Here is a 20,112-nt window from a genome sequence, read left to right as displayed (position 1 = left end):
AAAAAAATTTTAACTGTCAGAATACACACAAAACGTCACCATCGTTTTGTGCATGTTAATAATTTTTTAATATTTTAAAAAGAAAACGGCTTTGCCCTTTTGTGTTAAAGAATTTTTTTATTTTTTGAAATTAAAAAACTGAAAATGGTAGTGCCGTTTTGCGTGTTACACGAATTTTAAAGTTTAAAATTAGTCAAAATAGCGGTGACGTTTTCTTCAATGGTGATTTGGTGAGGGGAGGAGCAAGTATTTTTAGAAGTGGTTTGTTGTTGCTGAAGAATTGAAAACAACCGAAGAGAAAGAAATGAGGATGGGGACATGGAATTATTTCTGTTGCTGGGTTATGCAGAGAATAAGAGAGAAGTAAGTTAGGTGTCAAATATGGAGAATAAAACGTCAGTGACGTTTTCATCAAAACGTTGTCAACGTTTTGCAGGTAACGGCGGCGCTCCCACAATGATATTAAACACGCTAATAGACTCATTTTTGGATCAAACTCACCTAATGGGTCAATATTAAAAAAAAGTTTGGAATAGGTAACCCTTTTTTAGTTTTTCTTAAAAAATTACATTATTTATTAATATTTCATTATAAATATTATTTTATATATAATTTTATAATAATTACTAACACTCTAATAAATGTTGAAGAATAAATGTTATTAAATGTTTAAAATGTAGTAGTGAAAACTACCTTAATGGATTTATTAATCATGATGTGATGATAGAACTAAATCTATTAATGTATTAGAACATTTGGTTTCAATGTGGGTATGTGGCGACCTTATATAGATTAATAACGGGAACATGTTTTAAACAATTAGAGTCTTATTTATTTTCTTAGAAATAATAACTAATAAGTATAGAATAGAGCTGTTATTATAACCTATGTGAAGTGTTTTTATCATCCTAGCTACTCCTATCATATATTAAATTGTTTGACATAATATATATCTACATTTAAATTATTATTTTTATCATGCACTTGTCTCTTTTATCATATGCTTTGTATTGAACTCAGTTCGTCCACACACTCTTGGTGTGTTGAGATTCTTAATTTTCTTTCAAATAAAGTTTTAGTCTTATGACATAATTCGGGTTTATAAAACTTGTACCTTTCGTCATATTATAAAACTTGTTCATTTTAAAAGTATTTTTTAAATTTGTTAAAAATAAATTTTCAAAAGTTATAACTTTTAATTTTAATAAAAAATAAAACTGACTTTTGATAAATAAATAAATAAAAGCACTATTTATTTCTCAAAATTTTCAAAAACATAAAATATTAAAAACATAAAACCAGAAAAAGATACATCCGATCACCAAAAAAAAAATAGGTGCTAAGAAAAATGAAAAAATAATGTAATTTTATTTTTATAAATTTATACAATCATATAATTTAAAAAAATTGCATGCAAAGTAAAATTATAAAAATGGTAATATTAAAGAGACAAAAAAGATAAAATTTGTCTTATTTAATATTTATTAATTGTTATAATAATTAATAAATATTAAATAAGATAAGTTATATCTGTTTTTGATTTTCTGTTATAAAAAGATGAAAATTTAAGTACAGTCAACTTCACGTGAAGTTAATAGTTAAGAGCCGTTAAATAAAAATTTAATCAAATAACTATCAATTACAAGTGAAGTGGATTGTACTTAGTTTCCACTTTTTAAAAAAATAGAAGGGAGATTATCATTTCCGGATAACAGGTGTGCCGTAGATAAATGCGTGATAATAAAATTGAAACTAATTCGGGTAAAGACATCCATGAGCAGCATAGACATAGTTGGAAACTTGTAATTTGGATGGGGCCAGGGCACCTCAATCCCCTGCTTATTAGCAAATAGCAAACCAACCTCCCATATGGCTTTTTCTTCGGAACCTGTAGACTGCTGAGATTCTCTTTTTCATGTTCTCAAAAACAACACCCATACCCCACACTTCCACCTCCACCACCCAAAAATGATACTTGCCACACTCTTCTCTCCACTTTCTCTTCTGCTACTCTTATTCTTCTCCATCTCCACCTTGTCTTTTTCCCATTTCGTACCCACTTTCCCTTCTTCATCTAAGTTTCACCCTGAGCTAACCACCCAACTCTCTCGTTCTTCTTCTTCTTCTTCATCAAATGGACTCTACGAGACAAAGTTCTTCACCCAAACGCTCGATCACTTCGATTACACTCCCCAAAGCAATCACAAGTTTCAACAAAGGTACCTCTTCAATGATACCCATTGGGGTGGCGCCAACAACAATGCTCCAATCTTTGTTTACACCGGAAACGAAGGCAACATAGAGTGGTTCACGCAGAACACGGGGTTCATGTTCGAAAACGCGCCACGTTTCCAAGCACTTTTGGTTTTCATTGAGGTATTGTTAACTACAACTACAACAAATGCATCCATTGATCCATATCTACCTACCCCCAAATTAATTAAAGTCAACCTTGTACTGTGTCGAAGACATGGCCAATACTCTGAGATCTCAACCTTAATTAATTAACACTACTCTGTTTCGAATAATTGCAGCATAGATTCTACGGAAAATCAGTGCCATTTGGTGGGAACAGGGAGGTTGCATATGCAAATACGAGTACACTTGGGTACCTGAGTTCTACTCAGGCGTTGGCTGATTATGCCACTCTCATTATTGATCTGAAGAAGAATATCTCAGCAATTGATTCCCCTGTTGTGGTGTTTGGTGGATCCTACGGAGGAAGTAATAATAATAATAAAAGCATATCTCACCTGATTCATGTTTGGTATAAAATTTAATAATTTATTTTGTTTTGGGTAGTGCTTGCTGCGTGGTTCAGAATGAAGTATCCGCACGTTACGATCGGAGCCTTAGCTTCATCTGCCCCAATCCTTCATTTTCCGGGTTTGGTTTCACCCTATGTCTTCTCCGATACTATCGCCAACGACTTCAGGGTTTACAATCTTTCTCTCTCCTCCATCTCGATTTATCATATTTTTATATCTCTTTCCTTGTCTCACGATCCGCACAAAATTGCATGACATATTCAAAAGGGATCTGTGGAAATGGATATTAATCCACTTAAAATCTATTCAACTGTTCTCGTTATGCACAAATGACCCACATGTGAGTGGATCAGCAAATATATAAATCACTGTATAAGAAAGAATAAACAAGGTTGAGATTTGTGCACTTCAATTTATCCACTCAATCAAGCATGCGGGTGATCTTATAATTAATTATTAATTTTCTTGATTCACATGCATGTCACTGTGCAGATTTGAATATTAAAGAAGAAGATGGTTTGGGGCAGCATGTTTCATAATTTATAGTAATTAATTAATTATTATTAATATTTTTAATAATATAAAATTATATATTTTTTATTTATTAAATACTGACTAAATTTTAATAAAAATGTTAGTTGTTAGATTTTATCATTAAGAAATACTAATTTTTGTTTGTTTAATTTGTGGCATATATTATAGAGTGAGGGTGAGAACTGTTATAACGTCATAAAAAGTTCTTGGAAACAAATAGAGGATGCGGGAAAGACGGATAAAGGATTGAAGCTGCTGCAGAAATCATTCAGATTATGCAAGTGAGAGCACCATTATTTCTAATAATCATAATCATATTATTAAATTCAACTGAATAACTAATTTAATAATGGAGTATTTATTTATTTATTTATCATTATTATTACAGGAATTATAGCTCAGATTTTCTGGAAGGTTGGCTTCAATCGGCGTGGACATATACAGCGATGACAGATTACCCCACACCTTCCAATTTTATGAATCCCTTGCCAGCTTATCCAATCAGAAAGGTGCTTTTGCTATAACTCTCAAAACATTAATTATTATTAAAGTTTAATAAGGAAAGCTAATTTTTCAAATCGGTCAATTTTTTATATTATTTTTTATTTTAAATTTTAAAATAAATCTTAAATTCTAAATTTCAACTCTAAATAAAAAATCTAAAATAATTAATGAATATTGACAAATTAAAAATTAATTCCGTGTATTTATTTTTATTATTATTACTATTACTGTAAAAATTTAAAAGTGATTGATTTCAAGCCAAATTTTATTTTCTTTTAGTCTTAGAATAAAACTTCCTTTCTTTTCGGTACAGTCCTTTTCAACATATTGTTTTTCAGTACAATCCTTGTCTATAATCTTTATTTGTGGCCGAAGGCTGTGTTGTTATGGATAATTATTTATTATGTAAAAATTTATTATTTTAACAAATTATTCATGGTGTAATGATATATATATATATAACATCATACAAATAAAAAAAAATGTGATAAATACGTGATTGAAATTGGAAATTAGTTAGAGTAAGCTGAGCTTATTTGATTTAATCAATTAATACGCACACTTATTAATCAATTATTCAATTACATACTCAAAAGCATTAAAAAAAATGACACTCTGAGATATCTAAATGTTGCTCTCTTTCTTTCTATTTCTGAAACGTACGTTTTCTTTTTCTACAAGACTACCAATACACATTTCAGTCTATTTGAATAAAATATTCCTCAATAACAAAAATATTTAATTTAAAATTTTTTATATACTTCATGATTAATAAAAAATATTTAGAAAATAAAATGTATTACATTAATAACAAATACATATTATTATTGTAATATATTTTATTTATTTTTAATATTTTATCATTAATATAAAATATATAAAAGTTTTTAAATTAAGTATTTTTGTAAAAAGTTAAAATATTTTATATATCTAATATTACTATAATAGTAATAATAATATAAATGTGTATCTATTGTTAGAGTAATAAATTTCATTTATTTTAATATTATATCATTAATCATGAAATACATGAACATTTTAAAATTAATTTTTTGTAACATGTTAAAATATTAAAAGTATTATTTAAGCATTTCGTAGAAGGATGAAGAGTCATTTTCTCTTAAATAATCTAACTATCAACTTTGTTGAGATTGGGAAATTCAACTTATTTAGTAGTAAGACACTTTTAGATGTGTGGTGTGTGATGCACGAAATACTCATTCTTCATTATTGATATTATTGCTAATAATGACAAAGAAAATGGATATCTACATTTTTTGTTAAAAAAAATGCCACTCATTAGACGATCTGATCTTGTGCAAACAAAATATTGATATTATTTATTTAAAAAAAATATTAATGTTATCTTGTTGGAAATTTGTTTTAATATTAAAAATACATATATTCATAATCAATTTTGGAATCTACAAAAAAATTAGTTATTATATATTTATATATAAATATATATTTTATATAAATAATTAACTTTTAGTGTAAAAAAGAAAAGAGAGGAATAATGAGGGAGAAGATGTTAGTTAATGTGAAAAGAGTGGTTTGAGTTGGAATTGTGGCGCGTAGATGTGCGAGGCAATAGAGAAGGAAAAGAAGAGATCAGCATTTGAGAAGCTGTACGCAGCAGCGAATATATATTACAACTACAGCGGCTCTGCCACTTGCTTCGACTTGGATGATCATTCTGATCCCCATGATCTCGGGGGATGGCAATGGCAGGTACTACCTAACCTCCTTTCTTTCTATTTTTCCTCTTCTAATTCTATTATGAGTATATATTTAAATAGGTTACTAAAAAATATTGTATTAATTATTTATGTTTTTAAAAAATAAAATATATAAATTATTTTGTTATATTTTTTAAAATTTATTTGTCTAAATATAAAAATAAGTCTGATTAAAATAAAAATTTATATATATTATTTTTATAAAATTTAAAAATTTTAATGTAATAAAAAAAATTTAAAGATAAAAACCTCTAACACAGATTTTTAGAGATTTATTTGAATATATATATTTTTTATTATTTTATCGATTAAATGTATAAAATAATAATAAATATCAAATTAGTTTAAATAATAATTCTTTTAATAAAACTGTTAGAGAATAAATCAGAATCAATTTAGATCAGTTAGTCCTATTTATATTTACATAGAATATCTGTATATTAATTATAAGATTGTATGCTTTTATTAGTTTCATTTTTCTAGTACCTATATATACTCCTATCTATTGTACCTTTTAACATATTCAATAATACATTCTTCGGATTATTCCCTTATTTCTAACATGGTATCAAGAGCATAGGTTCTTTTTTTTTCCATGATATTCGTTCATAATCCCTTTATTTTTCTCACCCCGAAGTGTTCTTTGACCTCGTTTTTTCGATCCTTTCTCAACCTTTTGGTTCATCACCGCCATTACCACCGTCTTGGTCTTGTCGTCGCGAGTTCAATGAGCCCAAACCCATTGACGGAAACAGCCGGATGCGCCACCACGCGTCGTCGCAAGATCGTTGTCTGCTTCCATCGTTTTCCTTCTCCAAACATCTCCAGCACCGTTTGATCTTCAGCAATGATCAAATGGTCCAAAGAGTGTCATGTGTTGCAGAAGCAGCGCCTCTAGCAACATGCGCCTACAGTTGACCCGATCTGGACCACTTCGCGACCCGCACGCCACCCTCGCTGACTCAACGTTGACGTGCCTTCCCTTCTCCACCCAACTATCGTCACGTGTCACCTTTCCTGCTAACGTGGTTGTTCACGTGGAATCTGACGTGGTAGCTTACGTGTCAGATAGTGGGACACTTTCTAAGATTTTTTTGTGAGCTCTTTCCAATTCTGCCATCTGTTTTTTTGTTTTCGACCCTGAATTTGCAGTTTTCTCTCCTTTCTGTGATCTTTATATCTACTATTATGGAAAATTCGGATGCTTTTGCTGCCACAGAAAGGTCACATTAGCTACAATTGTCCACAACTGTTCTGCCACTACTGCAAGCTCTCGGGACATTTGATTACTACCTGTCCTACTTGCCCACCACGTCTTGATCACCTCAAGTATCATTCTCATCCCAACTTCTCCATGAATGTGTCTGCTTCTGCTGTTGCTGCTACTACTGAATCTACCACATTTGCTCCTTACAACCCTTCTCCTGTCTCTCTATCTGATATTGCGTCTCTTCTTAAGCATCTTCTCTCCCTTTCTGGTAATACTCCTGCTACTTTTTTGACTCCTCCAGGTAATTCTAAATGGTATTTTGACTTCGGTTGCTTTAATCACATGTCTCCTTTGTGTCATCTTTTCTCGTCTTTCTCTACCACTACAAATGCACCTTCTGTCAATACTGCTAATGGTTTCCTCTTGCATGCAACACACAAGGTTTCTATTTCCCATTCAACTTTAATCTCCCTGATACTTATTATATTTTCAAATTGAACTTTAACCTTATTTCTATTGGTCAACTTGTTGATCTCGATTTTGATGTCAATCTTTTCATTTCTGGTTGTCGTGTACAGGATCGTCAGACGGGACAAATAATCGGGACTGGACGTAAGGTCGGAAGATTGTTTGAACTCGAGAATCTTCATATTCCTCATGTGCCAAATCTCTATGCTACTTCTTTTCCATCTACTCTTCACTTATGACATCAATGTCTTGCCCACAGCTCCTTAGAAAAATTGTGTCCTCTTGTGTCTCAAGGTGTTTTGGGTAAGGATATTAATGAGTCTTTTAATTTCATTTTTTGTCAAACTGCCAAACAACCTGCTTTATCTTTTCACAATAATTCATCTCTTGCTTGCTCTCCTTTTAATCTTATCCACTCTGATGTTTGGGACCCCACTCCCACCGCTTCTATGGAAGGAGCTCAATACTTTGTCATTTTCATTGATGATTATTCACGCTTAGGTTTATTTGAGGACTAATCGCCATGAGCTACCTCAAATTTATATTAACTTTGGCACTATGATTAAAACTTAGTTTTCCAAGGTTATTAAGGTTTTTCGACGCGATAATACTATGGAATATCGTGATTCCAAACTTTTAACCTTTTAACCTTTTTTGTAGAACAGGGTACTTTGTCTGAGTTTTCTTGCCCTGGTAGTCTTGTACGTCTCAACAAAATGGACGAGCTGAATGCAAACACCGTCACATTTTTGAATCTATTCGTGCAATGATTCTTTCTTCTTCGTATCCTGAGCGTACTTGGGGTGAAGCTGTTCTTACTGATGTTCATGTTATCAATAGACTTTCTTCTTTTGTTCTTGGTAACGTTACTCCCTTTGAGCGTCTTTATCATACCTCTCCAGATTACAGTTTTCTTCGAATTTTTTATTGTGTTTGTTTTGTTCTTCTTCAGCCTCATGAACATAATAAACTTGAACCTCGGGCTCGCATGTGTTTTTTGTTTGGTTTATGGCACTGAACACAAGGGTTATCGTTGTTGGGATCCTCTCTCTAGACGTATTCGTATATCTCGTCATGTTGTCTTCTAGGAGCATCATATATTTTCTCGGTTCTTCTCTTTTGAGTCCATTCCTCCTACTCAGTCACCCTTTTTCACTAACCCCAATGTTGATCTTTTTTCTAGTGATGACCCTCTACAGCCGCCTACTCTTTCGCCTTCTCCATATCCCGATGATTCCAGACCGGCCGACGATCTTGCTTATACCGTCATGCCTCCTCCTTCCACTCGTTCTTCTAGGATAAGACATCCACCTCCTTATCTTCTTGATTATCATTATTTTTCTACTAATATGAACCTAAGTCATTCAGAGAAGCCTCCACAAATCTAAATTGGCAGCAAGCAATACAGGAAGAAATTCAGACACTTGAAAAAGAACACACTTGAGATTTGGTTGATCCTTCTAATAAGGAAGTTGTGGGAAGTAGATAGGTATACAAGATCAAGACTCGCTCTGATGGTTCTATTGACCATTATAAGGCATGATTGGTTGCTCAAGATTGTATGTAAAAGTATGGTATTGACTATGAAGAGACTTTTACTCCGGTTGCTCGTCTCACATATGTTCGAGCTCTTCTTGCCATTGCTGTGGTCAAAAATTGGTCTCTCATTTAGATGGACGTGAAGAATGCATTTCTTAATGGAGATTTGAGAAAGAAGGTCTATATGAAACCACCTTTGGGTTATCCTTGTCCTTCTAGCAAACTCTGTCTCTTTTGCAAGCTCCTCATGAATGGTTTGACAAGTTCAGCACCATTATATGCAATTTCGATTTCACTTGCAGCCCTCGTGAGAATGCTCTCTTTATTCATAAAAGTGAACGTGGAGTTGTTCTTCTGCTTTTGCATGTTGATAACATGATCATTACTGGTGATGATGTTGATGGTATCTTTGATCTCAAAGCCTCCCTTCACCGTACTTTTGAGATGAAAGATCTTAGTTCTCTTAGTTATTTTCTTGGTCTCAAAGTCATATCCACAGATGATGGCATCTATCTCTTTCAAGCTAAGTATGCTTCAAATCTTCTTGCTCACGCCGGAATTACAGATAGTCGCATTGAGTCTACTCCCCTTGAGCCTAATGTTAAAATTATCCCTATGGATACCACTATTTTGGATAATCCTACTCTTTATCGATAGTTAGTTGGAGGTCTCGTCTATTTGACTGTCACCTGACCATACATCACCTATCCAGTTCATGTACTCAGCCAGTTCTTGTTAGCTCCTCGTACTACTCACTATGTGGCAGTTCTTTGCATTCTTTGCTACATCAAAGGCACCCTATTTCATGGCCTTTATTTTTCTGCCCATTCATCTTTGTTCCTTCAAACGTACTCAGATGCTGATTGGGTTGGTAATCCCATTGATCGTCGTTCTACTACTAGTTATTGTTTGTTTCTTGGCGATGCTCTCATTTCTTGGCGAGCTAAAAATCAAACGTTCACTGCTCGATCAAACACAGAAGCTGAATACCATGCTCTTGCTGACACCAGTGCTGAGGTTGTCTCGATTCGTTGGCTTCTTGCAGATTTGGGTGCTCCTCAATCATCCCCAACCGATGTCTTTTGTGACAATCGCAGTGCTATTCAGATTGCGCATAATGATGTGTTTCATGAACGCACCAAACACATTGAGATTGATTGTTAGTTTGTCCTGCAAAGTCTCATTATTGATGTTGTTCGCCTCGTCGCTGTTGGAATTTTGGATCAGATTGCTGATATCTTTATGAAAGTTCATCATCCTACTCGTTTTCGGACTCTAGTATCCAAATTCAAGATGGTATCCTTAACTCCTACTTAAGTTTAAAGGGGGACATTAGAGAATAAATTAAAATCAATTTAGATCAGTTAATATCATTTACATTTATATAAAATATCTGTATATTAACGATAGAATTATATGCTTTTATTACTATAATTCTTCTAGCACCTATATATATATCCCTATGTATCGTACCTTTCAACATACTCAATAATATACTCTTCGGATTACTCTCTTGTTTCTAACAAAAACAATCACAACATTGAACTCTTAAAAATGGTACATATATGAAAAATGTATCTTGAGACTTTTCTATATAAAAAGTTTATTTTTAATTTTTAGTACCAACTTTATTTTTCTTCCTCATTATTTTTCCAAGTTAAGTTCATAGTGATGAGATTTATAACACTTACAAAAAAATAGTTAGATTTAACGTTTATAAAATTTGAAACCACAATTCCAAATGAATACTAATATGTGTATAATAAATAAGGGTTAATATTTGAATAGGATTAAAAAAAATACGGATGAGACAATTTAGTTTAGAAAATTTAATACTTTCATTCGATTTTTGAGAAATATCAATGTGAGTTAAATTGTTTCTTCTAAGATATATTAATATGGGTTAATTAGTTTTTCTGATAACTTTCAATTGACATATCAGTTTAAATATCACACAATATTTTAAAAATATAACACATAGTAAATTTTATCTCACGCATCAACAAACATCAGTGACATATTCATAGGACATTAACAAATTAATAAAATGACTAACTTGACTCGTGCTAATATTTTTTAATGACCAAATTATGTCCTTGAATATTTTAAGAGACCCAATGCAGTATGTGTAAATTTTTAAGGATTATTTTGAACATGGAAAATGGTAGAAGGCTCACACTTTTAACATAAAAGAAAATAAAAAAACAAATAGAATAGTATTAGTTTAAGAGTAAGAAAAAAAATATTACACTTAAAATTTCTCTTTTGAATATTAAGTCTATTGGTGTCATTATTTTTCTAATCTTCTCTCAATTCCTTCTCTTTTAAAATTGGCATCGATACCAAAGTTAGGTACATAAAACATTAGGAGAACTTTTATTTTCCTCCATAGAAAATATATTTATACATCATAATGTTTTTTAAGCACAGATATAACATTTTGTTATATTCTTCTGTTTTTAATTTTTATATATTATGTGATCGATATCAATATGAAGTGGGAAAAACACATTTTTCATAATAAGAATCTCCCTAACATTAGACTGTCTCTTTTTGGTGTCATAACTATATCTCATAATACTTGCCATTGAGCACTTGGAAGGCCCCAAAAACCGAGTCCAAACACAAAATTCTGATAAATAAATGACCCAATTAATTTAATATGGACAAGAGCACATCTTTTTGTAGCAGAGTGATGCAACAACGTACCGTCATTGGTTATTAACTTTTCTGGAGAAGATATCGCAAATCCAATTTCGAAATGTTATTGTTGCTCTGTTTCCAATTAAAAATGAAACAGGCTTGTTCAGAGATGATTATGCCTCTTGGTGTGAGGAAGGAAAGCATGTTCCCTGAATCTGAATGGTCATACAAAAGTAGATCCGATTCCTGCCAATTCTATTACAATACAACTCCTAGACCCCATTGGATCACCACTGAGTTTGGCGGCTATGTCAGTATATTTTTAATTAACTACTACATTAAATTATTCCCTGCATGCTTAGCTCCCCTTAATGTTTATTGATTTTTCGTCAATAACGTTTCTCTGCAGCATATTCACCAAGTTTTGAAAAGATCCGCCAGCAACATTATCTTCTTTAACGGTTTAAGAGACCCTTGGAGCGGTGGAGGGTACGTATAACATTTATCTGTAATTACTTATAATAATTATTGCCGGGATAGATGAGCAGTCATATTCGTATGAACAAAAAAAAAAAAAAACATACAAAGTTTAGAGTAGTGTTTATTGACTATTATAAAAAAAGAAAAAGTCCGGGCCAGCAACTTTATTAAATTCTGGTCAGCATGTAACCAGTAAAACAAAGTGAGTCATTGGATGAAATCTCACACCAATCTCACACCATTAAAACTATTTTGATGGCTATTTGATAGCTATAAATCACAAAAGTTGCTAATCCCTAGCATTCTTCGTAAAAAATTGTAAAATTTATAGAAAAAGAATCGAGAGAACATCCAATTAATAGGAGAGTAGATGAGATAAAAAATAGATAGAGAGCAAATAGTACACAAAGGTAGCGTTTGTTTTCGGAGACACGACACGGAGACATGGACAGCACATTCTTAAAAAGCGTTTGGAAGCAAAGACATGGACACTGAACATATTGTCTCCAGGACAGTTTTTAATCCTTTTGTGTCCACTCTTTTACGGAGGACAATGATGGACACGGATTTGGAAGAGAGACACGGACGTTTTTATGAATTTTTTTTCTTTTTTGTCCATGGTGCTATTTTTTATTATTCCACTGTTACCCCTTCTTAATTTTTCTATTTTGCGTTGTTTTTAGAAAGTACTTTTTTTTACTCCATGCTCTTTTTCTATCTCTACGTTCTTTTTCTTTCTCTTTTTTTCTCAGGTACTCTCTCTTTTTTATAAAAATTTTTATTGGACTGAATAATTTCTTTTTTCTTATCATTCTTACTTCAACATCATTTTAACTTTATATTATATTATTTGATTTGTAATACAAATAATAACAAAAATAATTAGTCCAGAGACTTTTAAAAGATAAATATTATAAAGGTAAAATTGATATTTTAAAATGCTAAAAAATAATTTTTAAATTATAATTGATTTTATATAATTTAAAGAAAAATTAATTTTTTGAAAGAAAAATAAAATTTTAGATAAAAAAAATTAATTTTCTAAATAAAAATAGATTTTTATGTGCAAAAATTAATTTTTTTCCATTTAAAAATGGATTCTTTTTTTAAAACTGATTTTGTATTTAAAATTAATTTGGCTTATTAACCTAAATGAAATTTTTTATTAATCAAACTCAGATTTTTTTTTGTTAATATTAACTATATGTATTCCTACATATTAATAATAAATTTAAAAAAAATAATTATATTTATAAATTTTATTTTAATATAAATATTATTATATAATTTTTTATTAAAATTTTTGACTGCTTCAAATATTTTTTTCAAGTTTTCACTGTCTTCACTCCTACGTACTCTTATTATTTATTAAATTAGTTTATACTCAAAAATTTGGAATCACATGACTATTTTAGTCATTTTATATAATATTTTAGTCCTGTCCATGTGTATCCAAACATAATACTGGACATTACATTAGTGTCCTATCCATCGTATCCAAACACGATACACAAAACATAATTTTTAATGTCTCTGTCCTATTGTCTTTGTCTCAGTGTCCTGTTCTGTCGTGTCTCTGCAAACAAACGCTACCAAAGATCCAAAATATTATATATAAGATAGTCAAAAGAAATTTACCTGAAAATAATTTTACGGTAGATATTAATACATGATAAAACTCAATAATATTATTTGATCCGAAAACATTTAATAACAAAAAAATTAGTTAAAAACATTCAAAATTTGACTTATCTAAAATTTTTTAATTATTATTTAATGAATATTAAATAAAATAAATTTTGACTTTTTTTTATCTTTTTAGCATTATCGATTATTTATGTAACTAACTCTATTTAATAAAATAAAATTTTATTATTGTTGTTGTTTTACTTATAATTATTTTCACTATGTATTCAATCGCATTTAACCTATAACAAGTTAACAACTATGTGTTTATGTTACAGGGTATTAAAGAGTATATCAAAAACTTTAGTAGCCATAGTTGCAAAAGAAGGTAAATTTAATTTTCCCCTTTCCTCTCTAAGCTCTATTAATTGGGGCGTTAATTAATTTAGTAATGCTAGAGAGATAAAAAAATAGTTAAAATTTATTTTATTTAATATTTATTAATTGTCATAATAATTAATGAATATTAAATAAAGTAAATTATGATTATTTTTAGTTAATTTTTTTTGTTATCAAATATTTTTGTAATTATTATATGAGAAATTATTGGAATCAGTAATTTTTAATATTTTAGTCATTATTTAATTAGTATAAATATTAAATTATTAATTTATGCGTATAAATTCTAAAAAATGTAAATATAAATTATATTGATTTATAGATGTAAACTGTAGTGATTTATGTGTACAAAATTTTAATAAATATAAGTGTAAATTATATATTTTTTTATTCAAAATATATATTTCTTTTGTACAAAATATTTGAAAATATGAATATAAATTAATTATTAATTAAATATTGATTAAAAATAATATTTATTAACTATGTAACATTATTCTTATTATGTTATGTGAACACATTCATACAGGAGCTCATCACGTAGACCTAAGGTACTCAACTAAGGAAGATCCAAAGTGGCTCACACATGTGAGGGAAAAAGAGATAAAGATCATAGCAAGTTGGATCAAGCGATACTACAGAGACCTACAATTATAATCAGTAATCACTCTCCTCATTACTTTAACTTAATTACTTTGCTTATCATTTGGAGCAGAGTAATACATGTGTTTTAAATGAAACAAAAATGTAAAGGGAACCGCCAATTAATAACTCGCACTTTACGTGCGTGCTGGTTGATATTACGCTCAGAAAAAGAAAACTATGTTTTCGTTTGAAAAATGGATGAATTTGTCAATTATCAGCCTAGTCCAGTGTTGATATCAAAGAATAATGGATTCTATTTCCATACATTTATGTAACATTCTTAATAAACTACGATTTCTTACAATAAAAGTTGTAGAATAACTTTGTTCAGAAAAATAAATTAGTTTGATAACACTACTCAAATTAGTAATTTGTTAGATAATATTAAATATTTTTAGTAATTTTACTGAACAAACCTAATTTTTAATAAATATTAAATTAATGTATGTCTTTGTGATTATATTTATTAGCGTTTAAATTTTTCATGATAAAAAATTATAGTTAACTGTATCTTAATTATACATGTATCGAAAAAACATACGTAAAAAACTAAAAATAAATTATTTTTTGTTTAGCAGAAAATAAAAAAAAAAAAACAGAGAACTTGGGAAAAAAAAAAAAAAGGATGTATCGAACATAGAATTTGATTCCCCTTTTGAGAGGTTGCCGAAGGCGAAGATGTCTTATATAGACAACTCCAATTGAGTTTTAATTCGAGTAAATCTTCATCTTGGTTTATGAGATTCACGCACCCTAACTACTTCTTTTTCTCCTACTTCTTCTTCCTTTCTCTCACCACCACACCTTGTTGCTTGAATGCTTGTTTTCATTTCAGCGAACACAAAAACAGACACATTCATTAGCTTCGGTTATATTCTGTTTAAATAATTATTCAGTTGCAGCAACCAAACTATAAAAACGCAATCTTTTCATCATCATCATGAACCCCTTTTCAGTTTTTGCTCTTGTTACGGATCCGGCCCACCATCCCGGATCCAAGACCGAACCCAACACTGGTTCCCCGGGTCCGACCCGTTCCCCACTTCTAGAAGGCCCAAAAACGGCACTCTCAGATTCCTAACCGACTTTCGAATTCAAACGTCTCCCTTATCTTAGCCAAATAAGATAAGATAAGATATTCTCCATCACCTATAAATAGAGGACCCAGGTCCCTCCAGGTATTCATTCATTCCGCAGACCTTATACCTCTCAGATCCATTCTGACTTAAGCGTTGGAGTGTCTTTGCAGGTACCTCCCCCCATCACCCCAGTCAAGTGATCCGGCATCCGCCTCGACCCGCAGGTTCCCGATCCATCTCTCAACCCGTACCAGAGACATCTTGTACATTGGCGCCGTCTGTGGGGACCTGCGCCGACTAAATCGAAATGGGGGACGTACTGGAAGAAGCCTCCTCAAGTCGGGAGAACTCTCGACCAAGAAATCCGACTCCCGAACATCAAGAGGTCACAAACCAAGCTAGGATAATGAGCGCTATCCACCACACAAACGATTGTATGTTCACGATACCCCGAAAACACGGGAGACAAAGCAGCTCAAATCATCCAAGATCTCTGCCTCCGGGTCCAAGAGCTCGAAGGCAAATTGACCACCAAAAACAAACTCCATAACGAACACGGAAGCCATGCGACTTCCCGGTCAAGATCTCGTCGCGGCAGGTCACCGACTCGGCGACATGATACGAGAAACGGTCGCAGCACCTCGCGCGACCATAGACGAGAGAAATCGCCAGAACGGCGATACAGCAAAAGGCACAATCGTAGCACTTCCCGAGACCCAAGCCACCAGCGCGACTCAGAGGAAGAGCGGCGACACCGAGACACCAAACGCACGAGAAACGACCATATAATAATGGGCGCTACACCCTTCACAGAAAGAATCCTAAGAGCAAAACTCCCCAAAGGCTTCGACAAGCCTACCGATATGAAATACGATGGAACTAAGGATCCCCAAGAACACCTAACGGCTTTTGAAGCCAGAATGAACCTAGAAGGAGCGGCCGATGCGGTCCGATGCAGAGCCTTCCCGGTAACCCTCGCCGGGCCAGCGATCAAATGGTTCAACGCCCTCCCAAACGGATCCATAGCCACTTTCCACGACATTACACGAAAATTTATGGCTCAGTTCACTACTAGGATCACTAAAGCCAAACACCCTATCAGCTTGCTTGGGGTCACACAAAAACAAGACGAATCCACAAGAAAATACCTCGACCGCTTCAACGACGAATGCCTAACGGTCGATGGACTCACGGATTCAGTCGCAAGCCTTTGCCTGACCAATGGGCTAATGAACGAAGATTTTCGCAAACACCTCACCACCAGACCGGTATGGACCATGCATGAGATCCAAAACGTCGCCAAAGACTACATCAACGACGAAGAAGTCAGCCAGGTCGTCGCGGCCAACAAACGGCAGCACGGCAACACCCAACGCGGCAATTTGGCTTCTCACCATAACCCAACACCCAAAGAGAATCAACGAGACCACCTTCGGCCGACCAGCCGGCCACCGAGAATAGGCAAATTCTCTAATTACACGCCCCTAACTGCACCAATCACCGAGATATACCACCAAATAGCAGATCGAGGCATCATTCCGAAAGCCCGACAACTCAAGGAAAGGACAGGAGGCAACAAAACCCTCTACTGCGAATACCACCGAGGTTACGGTCACAAAACACAAGATTGTTTCGACCTTAAAGACGCCCTTGAACAAGCCATACGAGACGGCAAACTCCCAGAATTCGCCAAAATCATCAGAGAACCAAGACACGTGGAGAGAGACAGGTCACCGGAGAAAGAAGGACGTAACCCGAGAACCCAAAAGCAACCCCCTAGAAAAAGTCCAGAGGAAGACCCGACCATCATAGTAAACGTCATCACGGGCAAAGATGCACCATGCAAGTCAAAATCCACGATAAAAAAAGACCTCAAGGTAATGGCCGTCAGAAATCAAGCCCCAACTCCCGTGACCGACAAAGCAATAACCTTCCTACCCGAAGATTGCCAGCACGGCACCGCAGCCGAAGACGCACCCTTCGTGATCTCGGCGAGAATCGGAACCGGACTAGTCCGAAGAATACTAGTAGACACCGGCGCAGATTCCAACATCCTCTTTCGAGGGGCCTTCGACAAGCTTGGGCTCCGCGACGAAAATCTCCAGACGCACCGCAACGGTGTCACGGGACTCGGGGACAACTTCCTCAAACCGGAAGGCTCCATCACACTCCCCCTCACCATAGGAACCGGTGACAAGAGGAGGACAATCCTAGCCGAATTCGTGGTCCTAAAAGACTCCACTGCCTACAACGTCATCCTCGGAAAAAAGACGATCAATGACTTTTCGGCCATCATCTTTACCAAGTACCTCCTTATGAAGTTCGTAGCGAAGGACGACTCCATCGGGACCATCCATGGAGATCGGGAAGTCGCGGCAGAATGCGACAACACCAGCCTGGCTTTACGGAAAAAATCCCGCGACGCTGCCGGGATATTCCTAGCCGACCTAGACGCCCGACAAGACGGCCAACCTAGACCAGAACCGGAAGGCGACATGGAGAAACTGCAAATAGGACAAACCAAGGACGAGTACACCTTCATCAACAGGAACCTCCCCTATGACCTAAAAGAAGACCTTTCCCAATTTTTAAAACAAAACAGAGACCTGTTCGCTTTCACGCCAGCCGACATGCCGGGGATAGACCCCAACTTCATGTCCCACCGGCTAGCCGTAAACCCCAAAGCCAAACCCGTAGCACAAAGAAGAAGAAAAATGTCAGCAGACCGAGCGGCCGAAGTCAAGAGACAAGTACAAGCCCTGCTCGAAGCAAACTTCATCCGAGAACTCCCCTACACGACCTGGTTAGCAAACGTTGTACTTGTAAAGAAATCCAACGGGAAATGGCGAATGTGTGTCGACTATACGGACCTCAACAAAGCCTGCCCAAAAGACGCCTTTCCCTTGCCAAACATCGACAGACTAGTGGACTCCGCATCCGGACATCGATACCTCAACTTTATGGACGCATACTCCGGCTACAATCAAATACCCATGCACCGACCCGACGAGGAAAAAACGGCGTTCATCACCCCCGACGGCACGTACTGCTACACAGTCATGCCCTTCGGTCTGAAAAACGCCGGAGCAACGTACCAACGGCTCGTCAACAAAATATTCCAGAACCTATCCAGAACAAAACTAGAAGTCTACATAGACGACATGCTCGCCAAAACTGACTCTGACGAACAACTCATCAGCGACCTTAAGGTCATAATGGACACCCTAAGAAGGCACCAAATGCGACTCAACCCAACAAAGTGCGCCTTCGGAATGGAGGCAGGGAAGTTCCTCAGCTTCATGATTACACAACGCAGAGTTGAAGCCAACCCGGAGAAATGTCGTGCCATCCTCGAGATGACGAGCCCAAAAAACCTACGCGACGTTCAGAAGCTCACCGGCCGACTAACAGCCCTATCTCGTTTTCTCGGAGCATCAGCCCAAAAAGCAATCCCCTTCTTCAAATTAATGAAGAAAGGAGCCCCCTTCATGTGGAAAGAAGAGTGCGAAGCGGCATTCCAACACTTCAAGAAAACCCTGGCGGAACCACCAATTCTCGCCAAACCCCAAATAGGGGAAACCCTGTACTTATACCTCTCCATAACGGAAGAAGCACTCGCGGCGGCACTCATCCGAGAAAACAAGAAAAAAGAGCAAAAACCTATATATTTCACAAGCAAAGTCCTACAAGACGCAGAGACCCGCTACTCGCGCCTAGAAAAACTAGCCTTCGCCCTCCTCACGGCATCCCGACGCCTGCGGAAATATTTCCAAGCCCACCCCATAACGGTTCGAACCGACCAAGCAGTTAAACAGGTACTACAGAAGCCCGACCTAGCGGGAAGAATGCTAGCATGGTCCGTCGAAATATCCCAATTCGACATCAAGTCCCACCCCGGTACGCGATCAAAGCACAGGCCATGGCCGACTTCATCGCCGAGATGACACCGGGAAACACCCCTCCCGAGTCATGGAAACTACACGTCGACGGCTCCTCGAACGTCACTTCCGGAGGCGCCGGAGTCATTCTGGAAAGCCAAAACGGCGTCGTAATCGAACAATCAGTCCGATACGATTTCCCGGTCTCAAACAACCAAGCAGAATACGAGGCCCTCCTGGCAGGACTAACCCTAGCCAGCGAAGTCGGGGCAAAGGTCCTGGAAATCAACACGGATTCACAAGTAGTCAGTTCCCAAATCAACGGAGACTACCAAACGCGAGATCCCCTGCTACAACAATACCTCGCCAAAGTCAACAAACTAAAAGAAGAATTCGACCAGGTAACCATACAGCACGTCCCCAGGGAAAGAAACGCCAGAGCCGACCTCCTCTCTAAACTTGCCAGCACCAAACCAGGACACGACAACAAATCGCTAATTCAGGAGGTCGTCAAAACACCGTCCGTATCCCTAACAGCCGACACCCACCTGACGCACTCCCACCACAAGTCTTGGACCTACCCCATCCTACAGTACCTCC

General features: G+C 35.2%; 1 protein-coding gene across 4 annotated transcripts; it reads left to right on the top strand.

The window, feature by feature from the left end:
* The first annotated feature begins 1,680 nt into the window (after positions 1-1,680).
* LOC112754561 (uncharacterized) lies at positions 1,681-14,895 on the top strand. 4 transcript variants are annotated; one of them, XM_025802228.3, is made up of 10 exons: positions 1,681-2,376; positions 2,535-2,724; positions 2,803-2,936; positions 3,471-3,583; positions 3,691-3,811; positions 5,385-5,537; positions 11,563-11,715; positions 11,815-11,894; positions 13,850-13,899; positions 14,440-14,895. In XM_025802228.3, exons 1-10 carry the CDS (start codon positions 1,969-1,971, stop codon positions 14,565-14,567), a joined length of 1,530 nt encoding a protein of 509 aa, XP_025658013.1. In that variant the 5' UTR covers positions 1,681-1,968; the 3' UTR covers positions 14,568-14,895. The 4 variants fall into 4 exon arrangements, 3 of the variants coding, with proteins under 3 accessions (XP_025658013.1, XP_025658016.1, XP_025658014.1); XR_011874385.1 differs by having other exon boundaries at positions 1,711-2,376; positions 9,808-11,715; positions 14,440-14,864; XM_025802229.3 differs by lacking the exon at positions 5,385-5,537 and having other exon boundaries at positions 1,725-2,376.
* Positions 14,896-20,112: the final 5,217 nt, after the last annotated feature.

This window comes from Arachis hypogaea, chromosome 16 (genome assembly GCF_003086295.3).
Source record: "Arachis hypogaea cultivar Tifrunner chromosome 16, arahy.Tifrunner.gnm2.J5K5, whole genome shotgun sequence".
Taxonomy (NCBI): domain Eukaryota; kingdom Viridiplantae; phylum Streptophyta; class Magnoliopsida; order Fabales; family Fabaceae; genus Arachis; species Arachis hypogaea.
The sequence above is the reverse complement of the archived record's forward strand: the minus strand, read 5'-3'. Positions and strand labels throughout refer to the sequence as shown.